Genomic DNA, 14,289 nt, shown 5'->3' with positions numbered 1-14,289 from the left:
ATTATTTATATAGTGTTTAATAACTTCATTATTTTAAATCATAATCAAATAACAATTTTATAAGGTGTTTTAAAAAATAAGAATTTTAAAAACAAATACAAACAAAGTGGTTATTCCTAATTGAGAGATTTCAAGCGATCTTCGAGTAATTTGATTCGAGCTCCTTGTTCTTCTTGGATTCTCTTTATTTCTTGCTTGCTCTTTTCTGTTTCATCTTCTTCGTTCTTTATTTTTTGGTCCAAATCGCTAATTGTAGATGAAATTACTCTAACTCGTTCATCTGGTTGATCTTTTGCATTTTCACGCTTTTGAACCTTCTCTGCAATAATCTCATTACGAGATTGTTGTAGTGCAATTTCCTTTTGTAAAGATTTGATTTCTTTTTTCTGTTTGGAAAGGACTTCTCGTGAAAATTCACTCTGTTTTTCTTGTAACAGTTGCTGGAGATCTTTATTTTCTTTTTCTGCCTCCGATTTTTTACTTCTCATTCGAATTAATTCCATATGTAACATTAAGCACTCTTCTTGAAGCTCATCTATTATTGCGGCTCGATCGGACTGTTTAATGAGTGCAATTTCAGATCTATAATTTGCAGTCATTTGTTCAATTTGATGTAACTCGCGCTCTAATGAATTTTGAACAGCTGAATTAGTAGCAAAACTCTGAGGCTTTTTGGCTCTAGTTGTGAGTCTTGCAATTTTTGCTTTTAATAAACTTTTCTCTTGTATTAAATTTTGTTTTTCTCTTTTTAGCACGCCAATTTCATCAGCTAGTTTAAGGGCACCATCTCCTGCTCTATTAGAGTATATATTTTTCGAGCCCGGTGTATATGGCCTATATCCGCTTGCAAACATTTTTTTCTGAAAAAAATTCGTTGAAAATTTCGAAGAATTGAAATAATAAGGTTAATAATTTTTTAGAGCAAAGAAACCAGATTTATCGAAGTATTACCAATGATCAAAGTTATCCAAGCAGGTACTGTAACGAAATACTCTCATTTAAATATATTAAGGCTTCGAGAAATCTAATGTTAGTAAATATTTAAAATAATTTGAATCGATATTATTACAATATTCAATGCATTCAAATACAATGCATATTCTCTCTTCTAATATTAATCTATTTTTGGATTGAACACTAAATTTCCTCGGTTATCTTTGAAATTATGAAAGTTTACTGAAATTGAATTTACCAAAAGGCATATACATTTCATAATAATGACTGCATTTTCATATTTTCATGTTGTATGTAAATTTATCATATGATTTTCAATCAATGGAAGAATATACTTCATATTGCAATTACTACATAATATTGATAAATATTCAAATATTCAATAAGAAATATATATAAATCGCAAATCAAATGCATATATTAAATCCAATTTCTTCATATTAACCCTTCTTTCTCGTAAGATAACACTACTCTCTTTCAAAAATCAAGATGATATACCGAGGCGATATTTTTTTCAAAACCTTTTAATCCCAAGATTTATAAAGATTTTAGAATTTTGTCAGTTTTATTCAAAATGAAAATCGTATTAGTAGGAGACACACAAGTAGGAAAGACATGCCTTGTTAAAAGGCTTACATCCGGCACTTATACAGATAATAATCCAGCAACAATAGGAGCTGCATTTCAAAACTGCATAATTCAAACTGAACATGGCAATGTTTCACTTCAAATATGGGATACAGCAGGCCAGGAGAAGTTTAGAGCGTTAGCACCAATGTACTATAGATCTGCTTCTGTTGCAATTCTCTGTTTTGATTTGACAAACCCAACTTCATTCAACGGATTAGAACAATGGGCGATGGAACTTACAGAAAAAGCATCATACACACTAAAATTAGTTGTAGTTGGAAACAAAAAAGACTTAATCGATGAAAGAAAAGTTGCATTTGAAGCAGCCAACGATTTTGCCATGAAACACGGAGCTATATTTTACACTGAAACATCTGCCAAAACAGGTGAAAGTATCTCAGAGCTATTTTATAAAATTGCATCACATGGCCAGATAGAATCTGTATACAGTCCTCCACCATTGGAACCTGCAAAGCCTAAAGAATCTGGAGGATGCTGCTAACCTTAAAATTCATATTTTTTGTTGATTAAAATCTGTCACGTTATAATATTAATGCTTTTACTTATAACTCTTATGTTTTTGAAAGAACGAAGTATATTTATTGTCAATTTGTTTTCGCTATCGAAGTTAATGACAACGTTTGAATAATTTGTTCTTATTTCAATGGTAGAACTGACCAATTTTGGAATTCGATTATCACTGCGCATAGAGCTTCCAAAACATTACTAACTTAATATAATTGAAGAGATATTAATTAATTTTTTTTTCTAACTGCGGCATAAAATCTTCATAACAAACCGCTGCATAAAGACTTCCCATTAAACTATTATGGACTGGATTTTATTGTCATGCTCCAAATTCAAGCAATCAGAAGTGACATTTTAATTTTTGCAATATATTTAATTTCTTGCATCGCAAATAGCATATCAGGCCAAAATATAGCGAAATAATGTCGACAGTAGAAACCACCTTCTGAAATTTTAATATAAAAAATATCCTTTCAAATTTTGAATTAAATTCTATCGGGACGATCTTTAGTTTTTTTCTTTTTTGGCAATGGAAATTGACGAACTTTGTGTCAAGACATTGAGATGTCTTGTATCAGATATGATTCATAATGCTAGATCTGGACATCCAGGAAGTGCATTAGGTTTAGCTCCAGCACTTCATATTTTATTCTCAAAATTCATTAATTTTGACAAAAAGTGGATAAACAGAGATAGGTTTCTTTTAGGACCAGGACATGCATCAACAATATTATATGCAATTTTGCATTTATATACAGGAAACCTCAAAATGGAAGATCTCAAACAATTCAGAAGGTATGGCTCTTTAACACCAGGTTCTCCAGAAGCATCAATCACAGAAGATATTGAAGTCACCACAGGACCATTAGGCTTATCAGTTGGCTATGCAGCTGGTATGGGTTGTGCTGAAGCACATCTTGAAGCAAGATTTAATCGTCCCAACTTCCCTATTTTCAATCACAAGGTCTTTGCAGTTATATCAGATGGCGAAATGATGGAAGGACCACAGGCAGAGAGCGCTTCATGGATTGGTCATCAGCGTCTTGATAACTTAGTTTGCATTTATGACTCAAATAACATAACAATTAATGGAACAACTGATATTGCATTCACTGAGGATGTAATGAAGAGATACGAAGCTTATGGTTGGAAAGTTCTTGAAGTCAAAAACGGAAACACAGATTTGAAGGAAATCGAAAATGCCATCAAACAAGCAATAGAAATCAAAGGATATCCAGTTCTTATTAAGTTAAACACTACAATTGGCTACGGCTCTGATGATGCAAACACAACAAAGATTCATGGAACTCCATTCAATGATGAAGAGATCAAGAAGCTCAAGCAAAACCTTGGTGCTGATCCAAATGCAACATTCTTCGTTCCACAAGAAGTTTACGATTACTATAAGCAAATTCGTGAAAGAACTCAACAAAAAGTTGAACAATGGAACAAAATGTTTGCTGAATACAAAAACCAGTATCCAAAAGAATACGAAGAGCTCCAGAAAATCATAAATCCACATTATACAATTGAAGAATTCAAGAAGTTTATGCCTACAAGCAATATCAATGATGTCATCGCAACAAGAGTTTCTTCAGGAAGAATTCTTAACATTCTTAAAGATCATCTTCCAGGATTAATTGGAGGAAGTGGTGATTTGACACCAAGTGTTTGCACAGCACTCAAAGGAGAAAAAGATTTCCAGAAAGGCTGCAGAGAAGGAAGAATGATTGAATACGGAATCAGAGAGCATGCTATGCAGTGCATTGCAAGCGGTATTTCATATTATAGATTGCCCGGTCTCATTCCATTCACAGCAACATTTTTGGTTTTCTATCAATATGCTTTTGGAGCAATGAGAGTTGCTGCTATTGACAGATTGAAGCAAATTCACATCTTGACACATGATTCTATTGGTCTTGGCCAAGATGGAGCAACACATCAGAACATCGAGAACTTCGCAATGCTTAGATCACTTCCACATATTACTTTGTTTAGACCATGCGATTATCTTGAGACATCTGCTTGCTATTCTTTGGGTCTCGCAGAGAGAAAAGGACCAATCATGCTTGCTTTGTCAAGACAAAATGCACCTCCTGTTCCAGGATCCTCTTTCGATGGTGCTCTCCATGGAGCATACATTATCAAGGATTCTCCAAATCCAAAATTGATATTTGTTGCTACAGGAACTGAAGTTTATCTTGCATTAAAGACAAGTGAACTTCTTGATGTAGAAACAAGAATCGTCTCAATGCCAAGTACACAAGTCTTTGAAGAGCAGCCTGATGAATACAAGCGCAAAGTTTTGCCAGGAAATGTTCCAACAATATCTATCGAAGCAGGAGTAAGACTTGGCTGGGAAAGATACTCTCATTTCCACTTTGGTGTCGATTCATTTGGTTGCTCAGCTTCTGGCGAAAAAATGTACGAATTATTCAACTTGACACCAGAGAAATGTGCAGAACGTGCAAAGAAAGTACTTGACTACTTCAAAGACAAGCCAATACCTGATTTATCTCCTCGCCCTACATTTTAATATAATTCTTTAAAATAAGTTTTAACTAAAAAGTTATAATAAGAATAATTTTGAATATTTTATTGATATTGTACAGTAATTTTCGTACTTCAATGATCTAAAATGCCACGATAAAAGGATTTGTTAGAAATGCCCTATGAATACATTTTAATATTTCGCAAATTTGAATATTTTATAATTAAAAAGTTTAACCGAGATTTATATGTCAGTATATGTACAATTTAGTTTATTATATATTACATCTATTTATCAACAAAAATGTGCAACTTATCAAGACAATAAAGCCAAGCGATCAAAGCTGGGACACAAAATACAGTAGAGAAGAAAATCATTGTGGAAGAAGCTCCAGGACCTGTTCCTGCATTATGAGAAAGTAGGAAACTTGCAGTTGCAGATGGAAGTGTTGCAACTAATGTGCATTGTCTGGCAAGCAATGGTTTGACTTTGAAGATGTAACATGATATTGCGCCAACAAATGACATGCTAAAGTGTCTCATGAAGACCATGAAAATGAATTGAGGCCATGGGCATGCAACAAGTGCAAATTGAGAAAGGAAACCACCTACACATATTAAACACAAACCAAGAACACCATTTGCTGCTAAGTTTGCTGTACTCATAATATATGTTGGAATTTCCCAGCCAGTAGCGCACCAGATAAAGCTTGCAATGTTGCCGAACATGATGGGGTTTAGTAATATATTCTTTATAATGGTTAAAATCAGCTTGAATGAGAATTTTTCAACCTGGCCATCATTCTTTTCGCGATGTATTCTGTTGTGCTCTTGTACTTGGTAGATATTAGCCATAATAAGGAAGATTGGAACTGCTATTACATCATTTGTAAGATTAATGATGGTTACCATTGAGTCATCTAAACCTGGCCATATAACGTGGAAGAACGGAAGACCTATGATAAGGTAATTTGTATAGCAAACAGGTAATGCAGTGCTTAAATAGTAATAAAATTTTTGCTTTTTCACAAAAAACACAACAACGCCACATAGAACATAGTTACCTAAGACAATGCATGTACCTATAATCATTGGCATGAAATCTAAGTTGTTAAACTTTGATTTTGCAACAGATCTGAAAATTAATAATGGATAACACATGGTTAAAAGGAATCTATTTGTCGCAGCAATGGTGGAGAATGCTATAACTTTCAGTTTTACAAGGAAGTATCCCACTGCAATTAATAGCAATAGATCAGCACCTGTAGATATTACAGGTAAGTAATTCATTTGTGATTTCTTCTCAAAAAATTGAATATCGTTTTAAACTGTGATTATTTTGAAAAGTTGATAACCTCATTATCTTTTCAAAATAATTGTTATGCTGAAAAGATGAACATACTTCATATTAGCTAATTTTCCTAAAAGTATTCGTTATTGTGATAGTAATCGTTGCTGAATCAATTTTTTATTCAATTCCCCTTTTTATAGAATTGTGTATGTGATATAAATGTCCACCTCCAACTATAGGTTTACTCTTTTAATTCTGATTTTGATCAAAAACTCTCAGAAGCTTCTTGAATCAAATAAAAGCATCATGGATATAAAAGTTATCACATAATTAAATGCAAAAAGTTATATATTGAACTTGGGAAGCGTGTTTTGAATGGAATGGATATCTCATTTAGTGAAACCATTAAGTCTCTTTAGGGGAAACCATCAAGTCTCTTTAGGGGAAAATATCATATTATTCTATTCATAAAATATTTTCTATAAATCCAGGATCAGATCAAATCGAAGGTTTTTTACTGATGACATTTTTTTAGATGTTTTTCTTAGTGATATTCTCTTTCATACTAAATCAGTTGCGGAATATAAATAGCATCAGAAGGAATCAAACTCAGTTTACACATCTGTTAGAGAAGAATATAGCTTTAAATTCACATCCATACAAATATAAAGGAGTGATTTCTCCGATACAAGGATTTTACGACGATGAAATAGGAATGAAGATATCATCAACAGTGTATGTTACTGCTATCATTATAATTACAACTATTATTGTAATTTTGTATTTCATTTTTTCAGCAAAAAACAACAGAAGACGCAAAGGCGAAACATCTGCCGAATCAGCATTATACGCATCACTCAATACTTTATAATCTCTATTGCTTACAAACTTATTTGAACAAAATCATTTATCTTGTTCAGTGATCAATCTTTTGTTTTATATTTGTAATCTCTAATAGTACTATCCAAACCATTTTTGTCCTGATTGTTCTTTTTCAGCTTCTACATTTAACTATTTAATTATTCATATTAATTTCTTGATGAACTAAAAATGTCAACAAAACTTCGAACACCCATAAGATGATTTTGACTGTATTCGAGTATTTCATGCAATGAACTACAATTGGAAATTTATTATAAAACGCGTGAATGAATTCGAATGGTCATTAGAAAGTCTAGTTGAAGAATTGAATTATAGCTTAAATGGAACTCGACTGCCATGATTTATTAATGTTTTTTTGTAAATGTATAATTTTCTTTTTGATTTATTGTTATTTTGGTTGTAAATAATTATTAGTGTTCAAGTATCTTAGAGAGTATTATATTAACAAAGTTAATTTTAAAAATATTTCAATTTTTTTATTCAAATAAAAGATTTTATAAGACTAATGGTGTCTTAGAATAGTCCTCTGGTGGATATGTTGATGCAAGGATCTTTTGGCCAAAAACATTAAGCTCTGGAGCAATATGATTATAGATATCTTTGAGTGTTGAGCTTGGTGCTGTCTTAATTGCATTCCAGAACTCATTGATAAAGATAGTTTCATTTTGTAAGTCAAGCTGTTGAAGATGAGCTTGTTCTGGATCTGGGTATGGAGCAAAAAATGCAACGTGTTCCATTGTAAGATCCTGATCCTTTGGATCCCATAATTCTGGATTATTGATTCCATCTACGCATATAACTAACTTAAGATCGCCAGGCTTCTGATCTATTGTAGAATAGATCAAGTTGGGGCCAATTGTACCATTCGAACATTTAATTACAGCCTTTGCATCGATTGTGTCTTGAGATATTGGATTTCCAGAAAAGTAAATGAAGGAGAATTTGCGAACTGATGTTGAGAAGTGTGTTAAAGCTTCAGTTGCTTCATTAACATTTGGATCAACAAGATAGTAAACTTCGCATGTAGCCCAGCGAGCGAATTTTGCAACACGAATGGCACTTTGAATTGATGCAGTATTATGATAGGCGTATTGATTGATCATAATCAAGCAAGCGCGTTCTATATTGATTGGGATGCTTCCGATGCCAACTGTTCTAATATCTCTTGCAACAGCAGCAAGGTCGCGAAGTGGATTTGTACTCATACAAAATATTTATACGTTATCATGCATTTATTAATATTTCCGCGTATGTAAAAAAATCATTTGAATTTTTATCAAACTGAATTTTGTATCTGGTATTGCACACACCATCCAACCTAGTACCACAAATAACGAATTTATCATATAGGAGTTAAATCATGTTAATCCAGGAATATTGTTAAAGTTTTCTCTACATATATGTTACCAATTTAACTTAGATATGACGGAAACAGTAAAATTTTCTTATGAATTTAAGAATTTGCTTTATGTAAGAATGTTATCTGATTGATGACAGATTTGATCAAAATTAATTTATCTCTGAAGTGTGAATTCTCATCTTTAAATATCTTTCCAAAAGATAACAAAAAGAACTGTTTTACTTTAAAGTTAAATTAGTCAGTAAAATATTAAAACATGATGTTTAAATTAGATATCAATAATATTAATTGGATTTTTGTTCTGCTTTGAAAGACAATTCATTCGTCCTTGCAACAAACTGAGGTAATGGAGATATTAAGTTGAGTTTCGCTTTAATTTGTTCAAGAGGGAAATTATTATTGATTAAATGTTCAACCTGATCAAGAATTCCTTTCTGGAACAATGTATCGAACTCAAGCTTCTGTTCTTTGTCAAGTATTGTTGCTTCTGTTAAGACGAAATTTTTAATAAAATTAGCCTCTCTTCTTGAATCTGGATTTGTTGCGGTGCAGTTCAGTGCAAGTGACTTTAATTTGTATTCATCAATATGAAGCTCATTTAAGCTGTCTTGGCTTTTTAATATCTCCATGATTTCGTTTGTTTGTATATATTGTATCTTTTTCAGGAAGGCAAGGATAAGGTCTTTTGTTCTAGTATTCGTGTGGTATATTCCATTTACCACATATGTATGTAATTAATCGTATTAACTTCTTATGGTGAATATTAGATTTCGAGCTAAATGTACGTTTAAAAATTATTTTGTTGAATTTTTTATGACCGAAAATCTTCAAGAGCAACTTACAGAACTCGGATATGATAAAGTTGCAGAGTATTTGAAGCAATATTCATCAACGTCGAATGCCGTTCCTTCTTTCTATATTCCAATTCAAAAAACGATTCCGGATTTATACGCAGCTTTAACATCGATTCATGGCCTAGAAAGATTTCAACTTATGTATCCTACAGTAAGCAAAATTAAAGAACTTAAGATTCAAGCAGATAAAATCGTAAGATCTTTTGGTGAGAAAAAAATCAATTATCAACAATATATTCAGCTTAGGGAATCGTCTCCAGAGAATTTAATGAACTTTCTTACTTCGCGTCTATTCATTCAATTAAATGGTGGATCAAATTCGTCTTTATCCTATAATGATTTCTTTAATTACCTTTTCTCTGTTGCGTATGCAGTTCCTCACATTAAAGTTTTATTGTCATATGATCTTTCAAACTCGGGTATAATATCTATTGAAAGTTTCACTAAATACGTTGCTCAAATGGTTGACAGGATATATTTTGTTGAAATGTTTACAAAGAAAAATCATGAATTCAAACAATATTATATTCAATATGTTGTAAATGTCATCTTTGCGCGCTTAGATCCTCTTTTTACAAGAGTTATTAGCATTAAAGATCTTATCGAAGATAAAATATACCTTCAGTTTTTAAATTTAGATCCAACTTTAGAGCCAGATGACGAAGATGAAAGTTTTAAGAGAAATGTTTTTGGACCAATTAACCCCAAGAGCTATATTGATGTATTTTCAAAGTTAGATATGGATCATGATGGAATTTTAAAGGCCGAAGATGTAATGCAAATACCAGGCATTAGATGGTGCAGAACATTTGCAGAATCTCTTATTAGCAAAGCTTCTCCGGCTCCTAACTTTGAATGGTATTGCAGAGCCCAATTCTGTTATGATAATATTGGAGAACCTTGGGCAAATGCCTTCTACTTTGATGTTATGGATATTAATAATGATGGCGTTATCACAGAAGAAGATCTAGCTCCAATTTATGCAGAGGTTTCCCAAGTCCTCAAACAAGTCGTCGTAAACCCACAAAATCCTCTGCCATCATTTAAGTGGATTGTTAATGAAAACCTTGATTTGTATGGAGTTACTAATGGAGAAATAACAAAGCAACTATTTATTAACACAAAGTCCACCTCTGGATTTATCCGTCATCTTGTTGACATTAGAGGTTTCATAAAATGGGAAGCAGATATTGATATTTTAATGCCGAAGACATCTTAAATACTTCATAATAACTCTTAATAAATGTATTGTTATTACGAATTATCTCAAACATGGTTTTTATATGGTTTTTTATTTGTCAAAGTGTAGGGGTAGTGATATATGCATACCATAATTGTGAGAAAAGTTTGTTTAAATAAATGTCAAATATCCGGTAAGATGATATGACTTAATTATAGCAGATAAGTCAATCGAAATGATTAAGAATAGAATATAATACCTTATATTTGAAAATAACAAAGAAATAATGGTTGATTTTATTTTAATACTAAAAATGCAATAGTAAGATTTTTATTTATGAAAGATAATTAGTTAGCAGCAACCGCTTTTCTCATTCTTCTCCTTTTTCTTTGTATCATCAAGCTTCACACATTGGGCCAACTCTTTTGGTCGATAAGGCTGTATATTATGTTCCAAAACATAATGTAATATCTTTTCTACAGATTCTGTAACATTTGTATCTTGACGTGCTGAAGTTCTGATGAATCCCATAAAGCCATTTTCCTCACAGAATTTATCCATTTCTTCGTCACTCTTGTCAGGTCCTTCCTTTCCAACAAGATCAACTTTATTTCCAACAAGAAGGCATGGAATTGGCTTTTCTTCTGAAGTCATAACTTTTTCATCAATATCTTTCTTCCATATCTTGGCAACACAAAGAGTACTGGGAGAAATTAGATCGAATACTACCATTGCAGCGACTGCCTCGTTATAATACATATGAGTAACTGATGCAAAGCGTTCTTGACCAGAAATATCCCATAATTGGAGATCAACTACATCTCCTGTAGGAAGATCGATCTTTTTGTGAGCGAAATCAACACCGATTGTAGATTTGTAGAATTCACTAAAGGCTCCGTGTACATATTGACGAATTAGTGAGGTCTTTCCTGTGCCCATTTCACCAACAACAATAATCTTCATCACGCGCTTCTTCGAATCCTCCTCTGGCTGCTTATCTAAATCCATTATTGTGTAGTTTTTCTATCGTTTTGATACTGGATTTTTCGCATAAAAAAACTTATTTAAGATTATTTATTTCTACTTATCATGTATTGACTGTTTGATTAATCAAAGATAGAACAACAGATGTAAAAAAATGACAATGTTGTCCAAAAGCATGTAAATCATAGCACAACATGCGCAGACTATGATATGGCAATAAATACTATTCACAAAATTCAAAGAATAACTGTTGAACCGTCAATAAATTTTATTGATGAAATACTATTTGACACACATGGATAGGAATAGAAAGTCATACTCCCTCTGTCTATAATATGCTGATATCCTAATGCTTAAAGAAAATCAATATGTATTTAAATTCAAAAATGTATCAGGTAAATTTAATCATTATTTGTCACTGACCATAATGAAATTCGCATTACTTGGACAATAGGTGTATACGATTAAGACCAACTGTCCTGTTCCTAATGAATAAAAAAAATTGGAAAATTCTAAGAATTCTATTATTACTATTTCTTTTAATGGAAATAAAACAAACAAACATATTTTTATGCAAGACCAAAGCTTCTGTTAAAGTCAGGAGAAGAAATATTAAAACTAAATACAAAAATAACTGCCATTAGAAGGATGAGTACTGTCCTTGCTATATCAAGCGCTCTGAATGGTAGAAATGTGTCCTTTCTCCATGATGAATATGCATCACCCGTTAATTCTTCAACCCACCAGGCACCGTCTCTTCTGTACATTGTCACATAAGCCATATCTGTTTTTAACGTTAAAAATGAAATAATTGCAGCAATAATTCCGAAAACTGCAGAAATAATGTATAAAATTGATGCGAGATGGATTTTTGTTGTTTTGAAGGAAAATGTTGCGTATGTGCAATGGATAACCGAGAAAAACCATAGTAAGAAAATATGAGCATATGAATATGAAATTGCATGCTGACAATAATATGCAAAGAACTGCAGATCGGAAAGCCATGAATATGAACAAACAGATATCATAAGTGTAAATCCGGCATATAAGCATTCGCCGAAATTGCACAAATATCCGAGAAGAATGAGGGTCCATGCCATAGGAATGCTAAGCAAGATTCTACTTCTTGGTGGCGGTGAAGTTTGAGGTACATCAGGGGGAGGATTACTCATTTATATTTAATAAACGTACACTTTTTACCAGAATCTAAATCATCAAAATACAGTAATTCTTTGACGTACGAATGTATTTGAAATAAGATACTCAGTAATATCTAATTTTTCGAAGAAAATGTTTGGATTGACATGGAAATTAAACAGTTTTAAAGAAAAATTTGAAAAGAAGCCATATCTATTGATATGTTACATATATTTTGCAGAAACATGTAAAATACAAAGCTTTTATTTTTAAAATTCAGAAAACAATTGAACTTTATGAGAATTAGACTTAAATTTCATAATGCATCTAAGCTGTATAGGATGTGTAAATTGATAGTATTACTCATTTGGGTTATCATCTAACATCGGAGAATTAAGACTCTCATCTGGTTCTGTGATCATGAACCAGCCAAATACTCCACCTAAGATGGAGAATGCTGCAAACAATAAGCATGTTGGCATGTATCCCATACCTCCTGTGAACTTTCCTGTACTTTCTCCTTTTTACCTCTCATAACTGGGAAAAGGAAGATAACAACGAATGTAAATAGCTGGTTTGTTGTACTGATAATTGAATTTCCAAGAGATCTAAGGCTTGGTGGGAATAATTCTGGAATACAATACCATGGAACAGGACCTAATGCGAAACCAAAGAAGAAGAGGTATAAGCAGATGCAAATAAGTGCAATCCATGATGGCCAATCGAAGTTATAGCAGCAAGCGTAAATAATTAATGTAACTCTGCAACCAAGGCAAGAAATTGTAAATAATGGTTTTCTTCCCATCTTATCTATAACAAATCCACCAATGAAAACACCAACAATCATCATAAACATTGAAACTGCTGATGCAATGCCAGAATCCATTGGAACTTTGGCTGTACGCAAATTTTCATCTAAGTTTGTAACAATAGCGTTAATACCGCAGAATTGTTGGATAATCATCAACATTATGCCAACGAAAAGCTTTCCAAGGTACTTCTTCTGGCATAATCTTTCTTTTTCGCCTTCTTCTTCAACTTTATTATCATTTGGTGTTTGATTGCCTGTTTCGGGGCATAACCAAATCAAGCAGCAGCTCAAGAAATCAAATGAGGCTGTAACAATTGGAATGACGTACCAAACATATGCTTCTTTGCTGACGTTGGCTGTCCAGTTACCAACCAAGTAGACAATGATACTTCCTAAGCATACACCTGTCTGTGTGAGGTTTCCGAAGAATCCAGAAAGTCCTTCTGGGGCAACTTCAACAAGCATTGTTGGAGTTGTTGAAGAAACGCCACCAATAGCCAAACCCATGAGTGCTCTCATTAGGATTAAGATCCAGAAGCGATTTTTGTTGGCAGTAATCATTAATAAGTAAATTACGCCACTTACAAATTGTAAAATGCAAAAAACTGGACGTCTTCCAAGATATTTCAACATGAATGTAGCTATATATGGTCCAATGATAGCAAGTAATGAAAGAATAGCATTGAAAAATGTTGTTTGAATTTCAGGTGTTCCCCAATAACTTGAAAAGAACGGAACGAGTGGTGAAGTAAAGCCTATGGTGAAACCAAAGTTGAGGGCTCCCATCATAATAATAAATCCATAAAGAACTTCCCTCCTGCAATAATTCGCCATTTCGCTTCTGAAAAATTTATGTTGACAACGTGTACCTTTTGTATCGACAGGCCATTTCAGATAAATGGACATATGAAAGGGTAGCACCATGAATATTGTGTTTCCAACATTGATTTTCGATAATTTAATAGGAAATTGATTGTCATTAATAAATCAAATTGAGGGGTTTTAGTTTAAAAGTTTGAATATCACAGAAATTTGTGAACACCTATGAAATTTTCATCGTTATTTTCACCTTTACCTTCGAAGCTGAGAAGAAAAATATTGCTTGATTGTTCCAAATTCATTTTTAATTTTGATGCTCATCATTGCTTTAATTCTTGCAATGCAATCACTGTATTTGGATGAAACTCA

The 14,289-nt window shown here is 32.6% G+C and overlaps 10 protein-coding genes across 10 annotated transcripts; 3 read left to right on the top strand and 7 right to left on the bottom strand.

Annotated features, from left to right (window-relative positions):
• Positions 1 to 18: 18 nt before the first annotated feature.
• TVAGG3_0961120 (uncharacterized protein) lies at positions 19 to 854 on the bottom strand (the record flags this gene model as incomplete). The annotated part of the gene is made up of 1 exon (XM_001326900.1): positions 117 to 854. One exon carries the CDS (start codon positions 852 to 854, stop codon positions 117 to 119), a length of 738 nt encoding a protein of 245 aa, XP_001326935.1.
• Positions 855 to 1,525: 671 nt separating this feature from the next.
• Positions 1,526 to 2,121, top strand: TVAGG3_0961110 (small Rab GTPase RabC7; the record flags this gene model as incomplete). The annotated part of the gene is made up of 1 exon (XM_001326901.1): positions 1,529 to 2,086. The coding sequence occupies one exon, from the start codon at positions 1,529 to 1,531 to the stop codon at positions 2,084 to 2,086; it is 558 nt and encodes a 185-aa protein (XP_001326936.1).
• A 520-nt stretch (positions 2,122 to 2,641) lies between these two features.
• TVAGG3_0961100 (transketolase 1-related family) lies at positions 2,642 to 4,648 on the top strand (the record flags this gene model as incomplete). Its single annotated transcript, XM_001326902.1, has 1 exon — positions 2,642 to 4,648. The coding sequence occupies one exon, from the start codon at positions 2,642 to 2,644 to the stop codon at positions 4,646 to 4,648; it is 2,007 nt and encodes a 668-aa protein (XP_001326937.1).
• Positions 4,649 to 4,788: 140 nt separating this feature from the next.
• On the bottom strand, positions 4,789 to 5,897 carry TVAGG3_0961090 (intracellular auxin transport; the record flags this gene model as incomplete). The annotated part of the gene is made up of 1 exon (XM_001326903.1): positions 4,891 to 5,892. The coding sequence occupies one exon, from the start codon at positions 5,890 to 5,892 to the stop codon at positions 4,891 to 4,893; it is 1,002 nt and encodes a 333-aa protein (XP_001326938.1).
• Positions 5,898 to 6,410: 513 nt separating this feature from the next.
• On the bottom strand, positions 6,411 to 8,079 carry TVAGG3_0961080 (uncharacterized protein; the record flags this gene model as incomplete). The annotated part of the gene is made up of 1 exon (XM_001326904.1): positions 7,270 to 7,980. One exon carries the CDS (start codon positions 7,978 to 7,980, stop codon positions 7,270 to 7,272), a length of 711 nt encoding a protein of 236 aa, XP_001326939.1.
• A 167-nt stretch (positions 8,080 to 8,246) lies between these two features.
• Positions 8,247 to 8,915, bottom strand: TVAGG3_0961070 (uncharacterized protein; the record flags this gene model as incomplete). The annotated part of the gene is made up of 1 exon (XM_001326905.1): positions 8,420 to 8,764. The coding sequence occupies one exon, from the start codon at positions 8,762 to 8,764 to the stop codon at positions 8,420 to 8,422; it is 345 nt and encodes a 114-aa protein (XP_001326940.1).
• A 33-nt stretch (positions 8,916 to 8,948) lies between these two features.
• TVAGG3_0961060 (positive regulation of B cell differentiation protein family) lies at positions 8,949 to 10,208 on the top strand (the record flags this gene model as incomplete). The annotated part of the gene is made up of 1 exon (XM_001326906.1): positions 8,949 to 10,208. The coding sequence occupies one exon, from the start codon at positions 8,949 to 8,951 to the stop codon at positions 10,206 to 10,208; it is 1,260 nt and encodes a 419-aa protein (XP_001326941.1).
• Positions 10,209 to 10,520: 312 nt separating this feature from the next.
• Positions 10,521 to 11,177, bottom strand: TVAGG3_0961050 (BLOC-2 complex binding; the record flags this gene model as incomplete). Its single annotated transcript, XM_001326907.1, has 1 exon — positions 10,521 to 11,177. One exon carries the CDS (start codon positions 11,175 to 11,177, stop codon positions 10,521 to 10,523), a length of 657 nt encoding a protein of 218 aa, XP_001326942.1.
• A 166-nt stretch (positions 11,178 to 11,343) lies between these two features.
• Positions 11,344 to 12,331, bottom strand: TVAGG3_0961040 (uncharacterized protein; the record flags this gene model as incomplete). The annotated part of the gene is made up of 1 exon (XM_001326908.1): positions 11,723 to 12,325. One exon carries the CDS (start codon positions 12,323 to 12,325, stop codon positions 11,723 to 11,725), a length of 603 nt encoding a protein of 200 aa, XP_001326943.1.
• Positions 12,332 to 12,732: 401 nt separating this feature from the next.
• TVAGG3_0961030 (major facilitator superfamily transporter) lies at positions 12,733 to 13,887 on the bottom strand (the record flags this gene model as incomplete). The annotated part of the gene is made up of 1 exon (XM_001326909.1): positions 12,733 to 13,887. The coding sequence occupies one exon, from the start codon at positions 13,885 to 13,887 to the stop codon at positions 12,733 to 12,735; it is 1,155 nt and encodes a 384-aa protein (XP_001326944.1).
• Between the last annotated feature and the right edge of the window lie 402 nt (positions 13,888 to 14,289).

This window comes from Trichomonas vaginalis, chromosome I, assembly GCF_026262505.1.
Source record: "Trichomonas vaginalis G3 chromosome I, whole genome shotgun sequence".
NCBI classification, from domain to species: Eukaryota; Parabasalia; order Trichomonadida; family Trichomonadidae; genus Trichomonas; species Trichomonas vaginalis.
The sequence above is the reverse complement of the archived record's forward strand: the minus strand, read 5'-3'. Positions and strand labels throughout refer to the sequence as shown.